Consider the following 17,291-nt stretch of genomic DNA (forward strand, 5'->3'; position numbering starts at 1 on the left):
AGAAAAAAATTGTTGGTACCTCCACACACACACACACACACACACACACACACACCTTGTTCAGGAGAAAAAATTGTTGGTACTTACACACACACACACACACACACACACACGCCTTGTTCAGGAGAAAAAAATTGTTGGTACCCACACACACACACACACACACACACACACACACGCCTTGTTCAGGAGAAAAAAAATTGTTGGTACCTACACACACACACACACACACACACACATCTTGTTCAGGAGAAAAAAATTGTTGGTACCTACACACACACACACACACACACACACACACACACATCTTGTTCAGGAGAAAAAAATTGTTGGTACCTACACACACACACACACACACACACACACACACACACACACACACACATCTTGTTCAGGAGAAAAAAATTGTTGGTACCTACACACACACACACACACACACACATCTTGTTCAGGAGAAAAAAATTGTTGGTACCTACACACACACACACACACACACACACACACACACACGCCTTGTTCAGGAGAAAAAAAATTGTTGGTACCTACACACACACACACACACACACACACACACACACACACACACACGCCTTGTTCAGGAGAAAAAAAATTGTTGGTACCTACACACACACACACACACACACACCTTGTTCAGGAGAAAAAAATTGTTGGTACCTACACACACACACACACACACGCCTTGTTCAGGAGAAAAAAATTGTTGGTACCCACACACACACACACACACACACACACACACACACGCCTTGTTCAGGAGAAAAAAATTGTTGGTACCTACACACACACACACATCTTGTTCAGGAGAAAAAAAATTGTTGGTACCTACACACACACACACACACACACACACACACACACACATCTTGTTCAGGAGAAAAAAATTGTTGGTACCTACACACACACACACACACACACATCTTGTTCAGGAGAAAAAAATTGTTGGTACCTACACACACACACACACACACACACATCTTGTTCAGGAGAAAAAAATTGTTGGTACCTACACACACACACACACACACACACACACACACGCCTTGTTCAGGAGAAAAAAAATTGTTGGTACCTACACACACACACACACACACGCCTTGTTCAGGAGAAAAAAATTGTTGGTACCCACACACACACACACACACACACACACACGCCTTGTTCAGGAGAAAAAAATTGTTGGTACCTACACACACACACACATCTTGTTCAGGAGAAAAAAAATTGTTGGTACCTACACACACACACACACACACACACACACCTTGTTCAGGAGAAAAAAATTGTTGGTACCTACACACACACACACACACACACGCCTTGTTCAGGAGAAAAAAATTGTTGGTACCCACACACACACACACACACACACACACGCCTTGTTCAGGAGAAAAAAAATTGTTGGTACCTCCACACACACACACACACACATCTTGTTCAGGAGAAAAAAAATTGTTGGTACCTACACACACACACACATCTTGTTCAGGAGAAAAAAAATTGTTGGTACCTACACACACACACACACACACACACCTTGTTCAGGAGAAAAAAATTGTTGGTACCTCCATAATACAGCCAAGCCAAATAATTATTTTGCTTTATTTATGAAACACATATATCAGCTTTCTTATGGAGAAGCATATACAAACTGTATGACCTGTTTTCTTTAAACTTCTGACCAATTAAAAAATACTAGTAGTAAGGAGGGCAAATACGTGAAGAATACAATTAACAACTGCTATTTCCTGGACCACTTAAGTGCCATTTTGCTAAATCAACTCATCCTTTAAGGGGTAGCAGAATTCTAATACAAATAAAAGGCATAAATTATGTTCTAATCCCTTTTACTCTAATCCTAATCCAAGGCAGAAAGAAATTTAATCAAACTGAATTCTTCACCTGTAATTCTCTTTATGTGATCCCCAAGCCCAGGACACATGTGTTTCCAAATATTTATTATGGCTTCACACACAGTTAATCTGGTTTTTTGTCCTAGCATTAATGTAATCATACCAATCTGTAAACAAGGGTATTAGTCATTATGTAATAAAATATTAACTTTAAGGCCACCAGTTCTCAAATATAAGTATAAATACCTCATTTTTAGAAAAAGATACTGCAAGATCTTCAATAATTATTTCTTAAAGAAAAAAACACACTTTAATGAACAGTAGGAACTTTCAATATTAAAAATGTTCTTGGCATGAATGCCCTTACTAATGCTCATCTGGAGTTTGATTATTCATTATTAAATTTCAGAAAATGCACCACCTTGCCATGCCTTTCCTAACAGCTAAAGAAGAGAAACACTGTAATTGTAACTTGAGTCCTACAACTGCCATGTAGCACTTTTTCATTAAATATACGAGAGGCATATCAATCATGTCAAGTTGTATATTATCATTTAATAATGAAAACACCTTAAGCACACATCCTAAACTGCTGATCTTCGAAGTTTATTTCTCTGATTTCACGCAATCTACCAGTTTTTCTCTTCATAGCCCCAGGACTGTACTCTTATTTAAGTAGTTTCATTATTCTATCCATTCAAGAAAGAAGAAATTGCTTCATTTAATCCTACTAAATTCTGGGGTAAGGGAAAAGAGTATTTCAAATTTTGACTGACAAGAAAGGAATTATAAAGCATTGTTTTTGTACAGAATGAGCTTTATTACCCTCAACTTATAAAGTTTTCCTTTAAAATCAATAAGAAAACACACACAATAAAAAGAAACCAGACAAAAGATATTCAACATGTTATAAGAAGTATCTAAAAAAACAATACTAGTTTTTTTTAAATTGGGGATAAAAATAAACAATTTAAAATGTCAAAATGAAGCATAACAAAACAGTTGGAAAATAAAGGATTATTTAACAAATAGAGTTGAAACAATTACAATATGGAGGAAAACAGATTCTCACTTCACCACACACCAATGCCAGATGAGGTAAAAGTTTATTTAAATATAACTTAGAAAAACTGAAACAGTATTAAACCAATATTATTTATTACATTTCTGGAGGAGGAATTTCAGAAGTTTAGGAGAACAAAATTAGGTTAAAATATTTTATTACAGTAATTTTTAAAAAGCTATCTTAATTAACAAATACATCTATTAAGCATAATGTTTCACCTCGATAGTAATCTTAAGTGACATGACATACACCCTACTGAGTTTCTGTAAGTAATACTTAATGCTGAGGTACAGAACAGCCACTCCAAAATGAATAACCACTGGTTCCTTTGATAAATACTCTGACAATGTTTTCTAAAGGCTTTTGAAAATGTACCTAAAATCATTTCTGATAATATACTAGAATAAAATACTATATACAGAAGCATCTTGTGTATAGATGCTCTTCATACTGTTTTATACACACACACACACACCAAAAAAAAAATTAGAATGGGGACTGCTACATCTTCTAAAGATGGAACATCATACTACTATTTATAGTGATGGTTATGAAGATTCATTGTGGGAATGGGAATATGTAACCTAACATTAGGTTAAAACGAAGGACACGAAATAAAATACATGTTTTATCTGCAAGTACATAAAAGATAAATATTAAAGTAATGGAAGAAATATTAACTAAGTATTAATATGGCTATATTATTTCCCAAGAATTAAAATTCTCAAGCTAGCCATTAAAATCATTAAAACACACACATACACGCACTTTATCCCTAAGCCAAATACTATCTGCCATCACTCTACCACTGAAAGGAGCATAAATTGAAAAAACATATTAAAAGAGAAGGTGGCAAGCAATGCAACAAAGAAAAAACATTACAAAGTGAAACATTTCTCACTTCAGGATACTCAGCTGTGGTAAGGGTAGAGATTCAGTATCAAGGTTCAAAACTGTAGAAATCATACAGACAGGTCATCTACTAATGCTAATTATCTCTTTGTAAATTCCTTTATCAACAAAGGTGCTGGTCTTTAGATAACTGGTTTTTTACTACTAACGTACAACATTAAATATAATAAGAGCATTTATTGGTAGGTAATCCTTTAAAATATTAAATAAGGAAGTAGATAAAAGCAGTAAAGTAAAACAAAGGAAATTCCATACATAACAACAGGATTTTTATTTATATCAGATGAGTTACGTGAATTTTCTAGAAAACGTAAATGCATTAACAAAGCTTTTGAAAATGTAACAATCTTTTAAAAAGACAACAATTTCATACTTTCTTAAACACAGTAATAAAGTTCATTTATGACTGAGGTTATTACTATGACACACCATGTACTACACTGCTCTAAAACATTCTGATTCCTTTATAAGTCAATGATTATAGGTCTATGTCTTTATATACTGGCCTTAAAAAACTATTCTTCCATAGTTCCATCTGATTTTTAATAGCTTTTCTTCCCTTTCCCTTGAAAAAATGACAATTCAACCATCAGTGTGCCTACTCTAATGGTCAGCCCTGTGGATTCTTATAGACGAACTAAAAAAAAATCAGATAACCAATCCTGTTGGGGTTACAAATTTTAATTTACTCCAATTAGTTACTGCATAAGGACAACAGGCTTGTTGTAGTTATTTTTAAGGCTGAATTCAAGACTCCTGCTATTGCAAATGGCTAAGATCACTAGCACTCAAAAAATGTCTGTTGAATTACTGACTACAACTTATAAATATATGGGAGTTCCAAAATAATGATAATAACTGAAAGTTTGAGAGCCTCCTCAAGGAGAGTTACTCAACCTGTCTCTGATAAGACAAAAACTACCTATGTAAATGAGAAAGAACAGTAAAAAAAGAAATGAAAAACAGAAAGAGGTGAGGTCAAATTCAAATAAAATAGCAAAGTCCATACTTTCAGTTTTAGAAGTCAAGACCCAGGACTTGAGGAAATATTTACGGATAGCTTTTAAAGTATGATCACAGTTATTATCAAAGTATTAACTTCAGAAATTTACACCACAGTGTGACCACATCTATACTAAATACTACTTTAAAAATCAAAAAGTGTTCCAGTAAATATTTCTTGTAGTTAAATCCAAACTGAATTTTTATGAAATCAGATCGATTTTTTTAAGAAGCACATACAAAATAGTTTCATTGACATTTCTGGACTGGTAATGTACTGTAATCTCTCTTGGCCACTGTTTGAAGAAGAGGTGAGAAATAAAATTATATTCTTGATATAATTAGATGTAACATAGGGATTATACTGTAGTTTACAAAGTTACAGGTCTATAGAAATTAGCACTGTGTCAGACCTTTAAAAAACCCAAATGAGGACAAATCAGTATTATCGCTTATTAAGTTCCTCTGATCACTGATGCTCATTAGCTCTCATAGATCACTTAGTTGACAGTAATTGAGAAAAAGGAAAATAAAATATCTTGGTTATTTAAGTTTTATTGAAGCAAATTCAAATCATGTAAGATACACTTCTCCTCTTCCTCGGCTTTTCTCAGTATATTGTACCCAATACCTCAGACAATTTAGTGTTTGTAGAAGACAGGTAATTCCCAAGGTTCACTGCCAAGAACTGTTTATAAAACAAAGTTGTAAGAATAAGGAACATGTATTATTGTGAGGATCAGACGCACACGTGAACTACCAATGGCTCAATTACCAAGCAAATTTTTGTAAATAGACTTGCCTTAAAGACCATTATAGAACTATGACCTTTGACTCTATGGTCATTTTCACAATTTCCGACTTCTAAAAATAGTAAAATGTTCTCCACAAAATATTATTTAACAAGAGGGCTTTACCTAAGAGGGTTTCAATTAAATATCAACTTCAGTTGCTGACTTTTTGACAGGAGATATCAAGCAATTTTTGAGGTGGACTGAAAACTGCCTAAAAATTTTATTTAAGAGGGTGAAAATTGCCTCAGATACTGATTCCAAATTCTGGTCTCCAACCATCATGAGTCTGCCTATTCTATGGCTCTGTCAAACTTCTACCATTCTTTTTTCTCTGCAACTAGTCCAGTTCTATTTCATCATCAACCTATACTCCCATGACTGTTTTTCCACTTTCCCGCGTCACACCTCTCAACATTCACTTTTATTCCCCAACAATCCTTTTTAACTATTACAACAGAAAACCACACTGACAAAGAATAACGGACACTTTTATGTGACAGATCTGATAAATAATATTGCTGGTAGGTTTTGGGTAAAAAAGTACAAAAACAACAATCACAAAATGCTGCTTAGCAACTTCTGAGTAAATATATTAACTACTGATACATCTACCACTCTCCAGTTGAGCTCACTAAATTGGTCAGAACTATTTGATAACTTTAAACTTTTGAAAACTCCTACATACATACTTGGTTTCAGCTTATAATACATACCATAAAATACAAACATGTTAACAGAGTTGGGTAAATATAAAACAAATATTAAACATAAAAATACAAAACTCAAGTGACACCTTTCTTTAAACCGTATTTTACATGGACTGTGTACAAAGCTACTAATATATTAAATCTCTAACGCAAAATGCTATTAAGGTATTTTCACTAAACTAAACGATAACAAAATCTGTACAATTTTTTTTAAGTATGCATATAAGACAAAAGGCATTATCACTAAATAAAACTTTAATTGAATAGAAAAATTGTTACCAATTGATAGTGATCATAAAATAACAACTCTACACTTCCTCCTGTTCGTTTCCAAAAAAAAAAGAATACATGGAAAATACCTGGAATAAACGGCTACCGCTAAACGCGGTTACAGAGATGTTAAGACTGAGGACGGCAACGTGGTAGAGAGTAACGGCGAACACTTTATTCTACATACTTCTCTCTATTAAGTATAGATGCAAATACTTCTGTGGCTTAAAAAAATTATGAATGGATTACTTAGTTATCTGATTCGTTTTTAATTAACTCCCCACTAGTACTACTTAATAAATCCAAAGACTGCTCTAGAATATGAAAAAAAAAAGTGCTCTATCCGTTCATTTTTGACAAGACATTGGAAAGGTGGAGAAAATTAATTTTGTTAAGCTCATTTATGGAAAAATTGAACTCAAACTTTACTAAAGTTAATGAGGAATTTGCTTTTAATTAAAAGTATGACTTAAAACATTCCACTATTACCTTAAATATGTAATCTCAAACAACCATCCCTGAACATCAACGATGGAACCCTGTAACACAGTAATCGAAATCTTATCGATAATTATGAGTTAATAGTCACATACAAAAAGATTAAAAGAACTATTTTTTCTGACATCAGAAACTGTCAGGAACATCAGGGGCCCCTCCAAATACTGCCAAAAGTTATTGTAAATACAAAGTAAGCGTGATGGGGAAGTTACCGATTACCAAGTAAGTGGGAGTAAATGATGCCCAGGAAAAATAAATTAATGGAAGGCGCTGTGTTTTAAGCGTCTGAGAATGACCAGCGGAGAAGGTACTGCAGCAGAACAAGCTAAGAATGGTTAACAGGACTGAAATTATGTCGAAAATGGCAACAAGAGGAAAAACTGACAAGAATGTTTCAAAGTAAGGTATCCAAGAGTCGTCCAGTCTGCACAAGCAGGCTCCGGACTTTCAGTGAGTGGGGCGGGAGCGGAATGATCTCCGAGCGGGGGAAGGAGCCCGGACGGGGGGATGCACACGCTTCTGCAGGTGGCGGAGCGCCCGCAGGGGGGTTGGGGAGAAGAACCGTTTCGCCTCATTGAGGGCAATGTATTCCCTTCAGGACTACAGGAAGCTGACACAGCACGTCTCCCGGCACCAAGAGGCACTCGGTCCTGGCCCCTCCCTAAACAACTTGCCTTGTAAAAAGAGTTGCGGGTCCCAGGCCCCCGGAACCCAAGGATCCGCCGTCCAGGACAACTGCTCTGCCAACAAGCTCCCGCGAGAGTAGAGGGATCTCGCGATACCAGGCCAGTAGCTCTCGCGAGCTTCCTCGAACACCAACATGGCGGTACAGAGAAAAGTATTTCGGAACCTAAGTGCTTCATTAACGGACTGGAGAAGATGAGAAAGAGCAGGAAGTCTTTTCCGCCTTATATTTCTCATCCTATTCCCCCTAGTAGAGAAGAAAACAGGCAGACAAGCCTAAAACCGCCGATGACCACGGTTATACTACCTCGACACAGCATCACTCAGCCTCGGTCAGCCTCCCTGCCTGTCACGTGGAAGCCGATTCTCGGCGTGCCAGTCACGTGGACCGCGGCTGAACGGGCGCGCACTCGTAGCCCTCAAGAGCCCTCCCCGCCCCCTTTCGCCAGCGCATACGTGAACGCGCACCCCCGCCCCACGTGGGGGCTTCGCCGCCGCCGCCACCGCCTACCGCCCACCCCCTCCCAGCGCTCGCTCCAAATCCGGGTCCCTGAGCCGATGGTGCCGCGGGTTCTCTCCTCTTCCATCCACCCTCCCCCGCGTTTAGCCCCCACCACGTGCCCGAGGTTCTGCTCACCTTTCACACGGGGTCAGGCGCCACGAGCAGCTCGCGAAGGCGCCGCCGCCGTGGCCGTTCCCCGCCCCCGCCACGGCACTTGCTCGGGTGGCCGCTGCAGGAAGCTCAACAGCGGCGCCGCGGCGCTTCCAGGTGGGTCCCCGCCTCCCGCTCCTGCCACTTCCCGCAGCAGCAGCGGCTCCTTCCGGTCCCCTCCTTTCTCCTCGCTGGGACGGGCGGGCGGCGGTGGTTGCAGGCGCGCTCACTGCACCGCCTGCTGGTAACCGCGGCCCGTGCAGCGTCTGCATGCCGGCGGCCGCAGAGGTCCGCCCTTGCGGGTCGTCCCCACCCTGCTACTCGGCCAGGGTTGGTCTTCTGAGGGCAAGAACCGGTCCATCTCCTGGGCTTGTCTAACTTGGCACTACCCAGGGAGAAAAGGCGTACCTGTACCGCGCTGTTGGGAATCCCCTTCATCCTGCCCTGTGTGGCCTCTTGAGAGATTTGTACATCCTAGCTCCATTAGCAGTGTGGTCTCAGGCTAGGAAAGTATCTGTATGTGTATATTGTATTTGCTCCTGCCTACGTCGTTTCCAACCGCACGGCCCTTCGCTCACCCCTTTTGTCTTTCTGGCTGTTTACAGCACGCAGGCTCGATCCACGTAGACACTTTGCGCTTGCTGCTGCCTCTGGTTAAAACACTTCCTCCACATTTCTTTTAAGTCGCTGATGTGCAGTATTTCAGCTCGCTTCTCAAAGACCAACTGAGGCTTCCAGACTACTCTGTCCAAAAGCACACTTGCACCATTGCTGTTACCCTCTTTAACCTTATTTCTTCGTGACACTTACCACTTCCAGATACATTTCCAGATACTACTCGTCAGTCCCCACCACCAAGAATGTGTGATATCTTTAAGGGCAGGGACTTTGTAACTTTTGCCATTATTATTATATCCCCAGACCTGTGTTTGGCACAAAGCAGTGTTTAGTAAATATTAACACATGTCAATGAACTATATTGAGCATGTAGGAAAATAAAGCCCTACGCACATTGATGGAGATAGTTCCTTTGGGTTGATAGTTACATTAACAATCTCACCATTTATGAGCTTTGAAAAACTGAGCTAAGTCTCCTTCCCTGTCTATAAGTTGAAGATTATATTCCAAAAATACAGAATTTGGTGGTAGAAGCCATTTTAACTGGAGTTTTTCTGTAATAGTCAAGTACTATGTCATTGCTTTTGTTTTCTTGTCTTTGGAACTTGTGACAAGTGACAAGTGGGTATATGTGCCTCTTCTTTTCTAATAGAAGTTATTAGGTGATTGAAATGACATATTTGTTTTAGTTGAGAAAGTTCAAAGTAACATCTGCTATCAGACAAAGGGTGCCCCCCCCCCCCCCCCCCCGCCACACACACACACACGTGAGCAAGCTTGTATTGCACCTAATTGGTTCCAGGCCCTATACTAGAAACTATAGGCACAAAACTAAATGAGATTTCCCTACCTTGCTCTATATGCTTATACAGCCAAATTCTATTTATAATAACCATAATAACCATGTTTCTTCAGTCCTATGTGTCAGGAATTAATGCTGTGTACTTTTTATATCTTCCTATTTTAGGCTTCCAACAATCCTTCATACTATTAGTGGTGGGCACTGAAATGCACTTCTCAGGTCCCTTTCAGGGATGAAGGACTTATTACACACGCAGCTGGGAGAGTTGCCCACGGACAGTCATCAGCTGTCAGCCCCATTCTGGCATTACCCAGTGTCACACCCCTTCCCAAGGAGGCCACACCCAATGACTGATGGATTCAGAGCCATTAACAGTATCCATCACAGGAATGTTGGAATGCCCAGCCCTTTCACTTCAACTCAGGATAATTCTGATGGATCATTCCCATCTCCAGAACAACCTGTATCAGCTGAGGTATCCCATTAAGACTGTGTTGCAGCTCAACTTCTCCCTCTGCTCGGTTCTTCCCTTCCCTCTCACAAGTGATGATCCCAAGAGCATTACCTAATAAATCTGCACAGTAATCATGTAGAAGTTTGCTTTCTGGGAAACCCAATCTGTGAAACTTTTTCTGATGACAAAATAGGCTTAAACATGTTAGGTAATTTGTCCACGTTTGAACAGAAAAAGCTTCTACATAGAGATATAAAGTAACAGGAGGGCTTAGGAACGGCTTTTTTACAAGGGTTGGTATTGGAGTTAAACATGACTTTGCAAAGTAAAGAAAAAAGACCATTCTCAGCTGAGAAAACTGCACAAATGAGACTGTGTGGGAAGTGAGAGGGGAAGGACAAGTAGCTCCGAGTGGCTGGACTCTGGGGTCTTTGAAGCAAGCACTAAAGAGGCAAGGCGAAGTTCACTGATGGTAAAGAAGGTAGCCAAGGAGGAAAAACCTAGGCTTATGGGTAGATCTTAGCCAAGGAGAAAGGACTAAGAACCCCTCAGATCCTCAACTATCTAAGAGAGAAAGGGGAGCTTCCTTGCTTTTGGGAAAAGGAACCACTGCCCACCTCGCTGGTGAAGACCACTCCCTAATTATGATCTATCCCTCTTATGGTCCTTGTTATTTTCTTTTAGGATCACAGAATACCGAAGATGGAATAAACTTCAAGGTCATCTAATTCAGCGGTTTGTACAATATTTCCCAAAGCACTGGCATTCCTTTTACAAACACAATCTTACATCAGAATCCAATACTTAACCCAAATAAAAGATGACCTGGGAATTCACAAACACTGACATCTCCCTCAGTCTCTTACCATGGCATGTATGACACTGCCTCAAAACATGTTTAGAAAACAATTGATGTAGTTTTTTCATTCATTCTTTCAATAAACATGCCAGGATCTATACAAAGTGCTGGAGATATAATAGTGAACAAAGCAAGCATAGACTCAACTCTTAACCAAGGCTGCAGTTTCAGGAGGGAGGCTGATATTCAAGTAATAAGTGTACAAATACTGCACACATAAATTCAAAGTACCATGAATGAAAAGTATAGGTCACTATGGGAATAAGTTAATATGCCCAAAAGTATATGTGCTAAAGTTTTTAGATAGAAGGATAAAGGAGGTATTCCTGAAGAAGTAACATTTAGGCTGAGTAAGACCCAAAGTATGAATACAGACTGAGGAATTAGTAAGGCAGAGTATGGGAAAAACATTCCAGAGAAAGAGGAGTTGATGCAAAGCCCCCTGTGAGGATAGACCTTTTTTGTTCACTTACACAACTACCACTGTTGCTATGTCCAGAGATGAGCCATTTCTTTTTTTCTGCATACATTATAAATCTGATATGAAATAATATACACTAATTTCTTTCATTAGATCGTATGTTCCATGTCATCAAATATTCACATAAATCCCGAAAGATGGTTATATAATTTAACCATTTTTCTATTTGGGGACATTGAGGCTGTGTTACATTCATGCTATTATAAGTGACTGGTTTGATGAATGCTGTTGTGTCCAAATATGTGTTCAGATATTTTGGGGGCTGAATCTCCAAGATTTGGGTAGCTGATAAAACATTTGTTGGTAAGTTAAAAGAGAGTCTAGAGTTCTGGCTTGGGTGACGGGGGAGATGGAGGTATGTCACCCATCACTATAGGAGATGCTGAAGTAGGAGCAGGCTTGCAGTGGGGGAAGTATGTATTCAGTTACAGTATGCTGAATTTGAAGTAACTCATACAAATAAAGCTGCCCAGAGTCAGCTGACTATATGTCTGGGATGCAGGCTCCAGGTCAGAACTGAAAGTACAGATTTGTGAGTATTCAACATATAAGTACTAACTGGAATCCTGGGCTTAGATTATCCAGGGAGAGGACAAAGAGAGAGAAGAGCTGAAAATGAAAAACAAAATCCTGAGAAAGGGACATTGGAGGCAAGGGGAAAAAGTGACAACTATAGAGGAGACACAAGAGGCTAGAACACTAAAAATAATAATAAAATAACTGGGCTAGAGATACCACCAAAAACCAGGGAGGAAATTTGAAAAAGCCATAAACAAATTTTTAGACAAATTTGCCAGATACCTTATTTTGTGCCACACACTTATGATGTTAGGCATTGGGAATGAACAAGACAAATCCTTTTGGTGGTGGGGAAGACACTGTTGTACACCACCACAAATGCCCATTATTTGGTGTATTTTTTAAAATTACACCTTATTTCTTCTTTAGACACTTAGGTGGCTTACAAAAAAATTAGTAAAATAGAGTGGAATAGAGTTAAAATGGAAAACTTCAGGCAACAGGAAAATAGAAGCAAGAAAAATAATGCACAAAAATATATTTCTAAGGTCCTGAACTCATTTATGCTAAAATTGGGGAGATACTGTGCATTCAGTATGCACTTTATACCTTTTAAAGCATTTCGTTTCACAATCCAAGGATGTAAATACTCATTTTTCAAGTGAGCAAACTGATGTCAGAGAACTTGCCACAGTCACAAAGCTAGTAAGTGGCACAGCCAGTATTCAAATATAATCGATTTAACTATAAATTGATAGCATTAATGGCCTTAATTGTAATATAATCCATTGTTTCTGAGTTCTGCCATGTGATTTGCTTTGGCCAATGAAACAGTAGCAGACAGGACACACACACACACACACACACACACACACACACACACACAAAATGAAACAGTAGCAGACAGGACACACGCACACACGTACGTACAGGACACACACACACACACACGTTTAAAAACTTGCTTCCCGGCCATGACCAAGAGAGCATGCCTGGATTAGCCTGCTAAAGGACACAAGAAACTGAGCCAATATGCTCCAAGCATCTCAGTAGAAGTCATCCTATATCAACCCACCCTAAGACAAATGAGTGAGCCCAGCCAACATCAGATCTGCCTGGCCAACGCACGACTGATTGCAGATACATGAGTGAACCCTTCTCAGATCAGCCACAGCCTGATTGGCTGAACTCCACAGGCTCGTAAAATAAAGGTTTTTATATACCAATGAGTTCTTGTGCTTGTTATATAGCATTATTGTAGCAAATGCTATACTGTGGCTCTGGAGCTCATATGCCTAGTAACTACTTACATTACTGTTCAAACTTGTTGAGGTTTAGGTGATTGACCTCTGGGTAGAAATATTTAGCAGAATTGCAGACTAGATTTGGGAGAGACATTAAGGGTAGTGAAATACACTTGGGAATCATTTCTTAAAAAGTAGTAATTGAAAGCAAGTGAATGCATGAGCTCTCTAAATAAAAGAATATATCTGTATAAAGGTAGAATGACAGAGATTGTCATTCAACACCCAGAACAAGAGAGGTAGAGAGAAGATACAGTAGGCAGATATTCACGGGAAAATGCAGCCCTGTACAAGTTTAAAGAGGGAAGTTTCAGGATATAGCTGTCAGAGAAATAATCATTGGATTTTCTAATTGGAAATTTCCTTCTGAGAAAGGCATACGTTTTTGGAAACACACATCTGGGTTTGAATTCTGACAGTAAATATGTTATGTACTTGGGCACATTAATAGGTATGTAAACATGTTTAGCCTAGTGCCTGACATTTGCTAAGAACTCAGCACTAGTAATGATTAGTAGTGGTTGTGTTATTAAAAGTTTTCAACAATGGCCCTTTTTCCCCCCTAAAGAAAGTTCCTTACCTAACCTCTTCACCTGAAATCCTTCAAAATGGTAACAAGTATATTCAAACTGATAACCTTCCTTTGAGAGCTGAGGGAGTAGCTTCAAAACTCAAGGAAATTTCTGATATAATAAACCACATATGATATTCCAAATTTTGTTATGAATATAGTAATGCTATTATTAATGAATGTGACAATACTATAATCTTTTTCAAAAGAATCATTGGGAGATAATATAGGGAGTGAGAGCCCTGGTATGAAGTTACATTGACTTCAGCTGGAGTATCCCTTATCTACCACTTCTCTGCTGTATGACTTTGTGTAAGGAACTTGGCCTAAGTTATAGGGTTGTAAAGAGGATTAAATTGAAGTTAAGCACTTTAGCAGAGTGCCTGAAACATCATAAATATTTAACAACTGGCAAGCTTTACCACAAATAGTAAAGCACTACCAAAATAAAATTTTTTTTATTAATGTAATGCTTGGTATTTAGGAAATAAATTCTGGTGATTTGCAGTTAGATCAGCACATTATTCAATTGTTGAAGAGGATCCCAGTATTATTATGAGGAAGAAAAATTAAAACCTAGATTTATTTTTTTAATTCAAATAGATCTTAATGGCTAATAAATAAGCTCATTTCATTAAGCAAAACTTAAAATACTACACCAAATGACTTTTTTTGCATTCTTGTGATCAAAAAATGACAGGATTTAATATTAGCAAACTTTACACCCTTCACCCTTAATACCTATCAAATAAATTCAATATCCAAGTTACACACTTTTAAATCACTTTTATTGAACTAATTTTAACAACACTGTTTTAGCTAGTGGCACCTGCCCCAACCAAAACAAAAGCCATCGTGAATGCTATTCAGCATCCTCAAAGTAATCCAGTTTGTTTTTGTACTTGGAATATACTTAAACATTTGACATCACATAATCAAGCAAATCAGTGCATACCATATTATTCAAAAAGACATTATGCATTTCATTAAAAAATCATTTTGCAAGTGGCTTTATCAACAACCTCACTGACACATTCCATACTTCATGCTCTCAAAAAAGTGCCCTAAAACTAACTCTAAATTTTTTGAATATTAATGAATAGTATCTAGGGTTATAGGAATTGAAGTTCAACTTTTTTACAGTGTAAGAGGCAATAAGTTACTGTTATCTGCTGACACAAATTCTACTCAAACTACCTTGAAACATTCAAAAAGACATTTTATAAATACTAATATGCTAGTTTATATGCTATAGTGCAAAAGAAGTGACACCCTAAAGTTTCCTGAGCTTTAGGAAATTAACATTTTTCTGACTACACTCAATTTAAAATAGGCTCTTTATAGTATGAAGCCATGTCAGAACTATACAAATAAATTAGATTTTTGGAGAACTGAAAAGATTGGTCAGAGTTACAGTGTTTCAGGGTAATGAAACAGTTTTCAAAGCAAAAGTATTTACAAAATTGCAAAGGATATTATGGATCTGCATGTAGTATAAAGATCAAAAGAAAACCTGGTTACCAAATGATCACAATTACTCCTCATCTTTCAAAAATATTACACTAAAAGACTTTATGGTAAGTTATCTAGCATCATATATACCAACCTGTAGTATATTACACATTTTATCACATTCTTCCGTAATGCCCAGTAAGAAGGAATAAGATAAAATATTAAAAATCAAGAAAATAAACATGCTTTTAGGAATGTTTTTGCATGTGTATATGTGAGGGGAAGTGAAAATGATTTCTCATCAGAACTCTATATCCTCAAAATTACAAAGACCGAGTTTCTACTTCAATTTTTTCTTCCGCTTGTAGTACATCATTATCAACCTGAACAACAGGAGGTCGTAAGATAACTTCAGGGCCTCCACCATATATAGACTGTAGAAAATTCCATGTTTCTTCAGAAATCTGACCAGAATCTGCTCCTAAAATTAAATGTATATACAAAGAATACTTACAAATGTACATATTCATATTGCAAAAACTTCCATAAAGTAACCCCCAACATGAATTCTATAGGCTAATTGAGTACTTTTGGAACACAAATCTTCAGATTACCAGCCCATATTGTTATTATAAGATGCAAACTTTATGGTCTGTCTTAAAAAGTTAAGAGATCTTTTTTCTTAGCTCCTAAGGAGCCTTAAAACCTCTCCTCAGAAAAAAATTAAACACTGGAAGCTTTTCCACTATTTGTCCTACTTCATGTACATCACTGAGCTGGATAAAAAAGTGGCACAGATGACTAGTGATGAAAGATTCTTAACAGTGACAAATCACGAACAAGTACAGGCTTAAATATTAGTTAAACTTACCTTGCCGGAGCATCATGTTGCCACATTTAGTGACTGCAATTTTAGTGTTATCAATAGGACCTGGAGGATCTAAGTCAAAAGGGAAAACAAATGATTAAAATACATACTTTTCAAAGATATATACCAAAGAATTGCATTATTTCTGTGCCTGAAATAATTGAAGGATATAACTATAAAATGAAGTTAATTAAACAGCAGCAGACTCACAGAACCCAAGAATAGACTAACAGTTTCAGTTACCAAAGGGAAAGGGATTGGGGAGGATGGGTGGGAAGGGAAGGGTAAGGGGGGAAAAAAAAGAAAGGGGGCCTTACGATTAGCATGTATAATGTGGTGGGGCACAGGGAGGGCTGTGCAACACAGAGAAGACAAGTAGTGATTCTACAGCATCTTACTACACTGATGGACAGTGACTGTAATGGGGTTTGTGCGGGGGGCTTGATGATGGGGGGAGTCTAGTAAACATAATGTTCCTCATGTAATTGTATATTAATGATACCAAAATAAAAAAAAATTTAAAAAACATGATGCCAAGGATTTGCTTCATCATAATACAATAGAGGAATGAAAGATGGAAAAAAAAAATCAAGTTGATTATTTTTTAGTCACATTATTACAGCCAATTCTTAACTATCTTACTGTGAGCTGCTTCCTTTTTTGGATCTTAGAACAGAGACTCTCTCACTACCATCTAAAATCTAATAGGAATTATTTATTAAGTATCTGTTCTGGGATTACAGGTCAAAATGCACTTTTAATGCTGTAAAAACAATTCCTTTGTAATTAAAATGAAATTGCACAATTCTCTATTAATTAAAAAGAATAAAAGCATTATAAAATGAAATGTTAAAATATATATTTTAATTTTAAAAAAACGTTTTCCCCTTGAATAAAAAAGTACAGT

The 17,291-nt window shown here is 37.7% G+C and overlaps 2 protein-coding genes and 2 long non-coding RNA genes across 14 annotated transcripts in view; 1 reads left to right on the forward strand and 3 right to left on the reverse strand.

Annotated features, from left to right (window-relative positions):
* The window catches only part of ZZZ3 (zinc finger ZZ-type containing 3), a 140,232-nt gene extending 131,489 nt beyond the window's left edge, over positions 1-8,743 (reverse strand). For 2 of the 5 annotated variants that reach the window (XM_057500342.1, XM_036890332.2), the window contains exon 1: positions 8,442-8,578. Coding sequence is in view for 1 of the 5 variants with exons in the window: in XM_057500341.1 (XP_057356324.1) it covers positions 8,442-8,728 (287 nt within the window). In the remaining 4 variants the exon portion in view is untranslated. Of the gene's footprint in view, positions 1-7,794; positions 7,976-8,441 lie in introns of those variants that run through there. The other 3 variants (XM_057500341.1, XM_057500343.1, XM_036890333.2) reach the window with 3 other exon arrangements.
* On the reverse strand, positions 1,606-7,779 carry LOC130683368 (uncharacterized). The gene is made up of 2 exons (XR_008997039.1): positions 7,112-7,779; positions 1,606-5,539 (listed from the first exon to the last, which is right to left on the reverse strand). It is a non-coding gene; the product is annotated as an uncharacterized LOC130683368 (long non-coding RNA).
* LOC118914964 (uncharacterized) lies at positions 8,437-11,413 on the forward strand. Its single transcript, XR_005025813.2, has 3 exons — positions 8,437-8,573; positions 10,042-10,351; positions 11,015-11,413. It is a non-coding gene; the product is annotated as an uncharacterized LOC118914964 (long non-coding RNA).
* Positions 11,414-14,835: 3,422 nt separating this feature from the next.
* The window catches only part of USP33 (ubiquitin specific peptidase 33), a 77,012-nt gene continuing 74,556 nt past the window's right edge, over positions 14,836-17,291 (reverse strand). For 5 of the 7 annotated variants that reach the window (XM_036890228.2, XM_036890227.2, XM_036890231.2 and 2 more), the window contains exons 23-24: positions 16,388-16,456; positions 14,836-15,997 (exon numbers count right to left, since the gene is read on the reverse strand). In XM_036890228.2, the coding sequence (XP_036746123.1) occupies positions 15,840-15,997; positions 16,388-16,456 (227 nt within the window). In that variant the 3' untranslated portion in view covers positions 14,836-15,839. The remainder of the gene's footprint in view (positions 15,998-16,387; positions 16,457-17,291) is intronic. The other 2 variants (XR_005025799.2, XR_005025798.2) reach the window with 1 other exon arrangement.

This window comes from Manis pentadactyla, chromosome 4 (genome assembly GCF_030020395.1).
Source record: "Manis pentadactyla isolate mManPen7 chromosome 4, mManPen7.hap1, whole genome shotgun sequence".
Lineage (NCBI taxonomy): Eukaryota > Metazoa > Chordata > Mammalia > Pholidota > Manidae > Manis > Manis pentadactyla.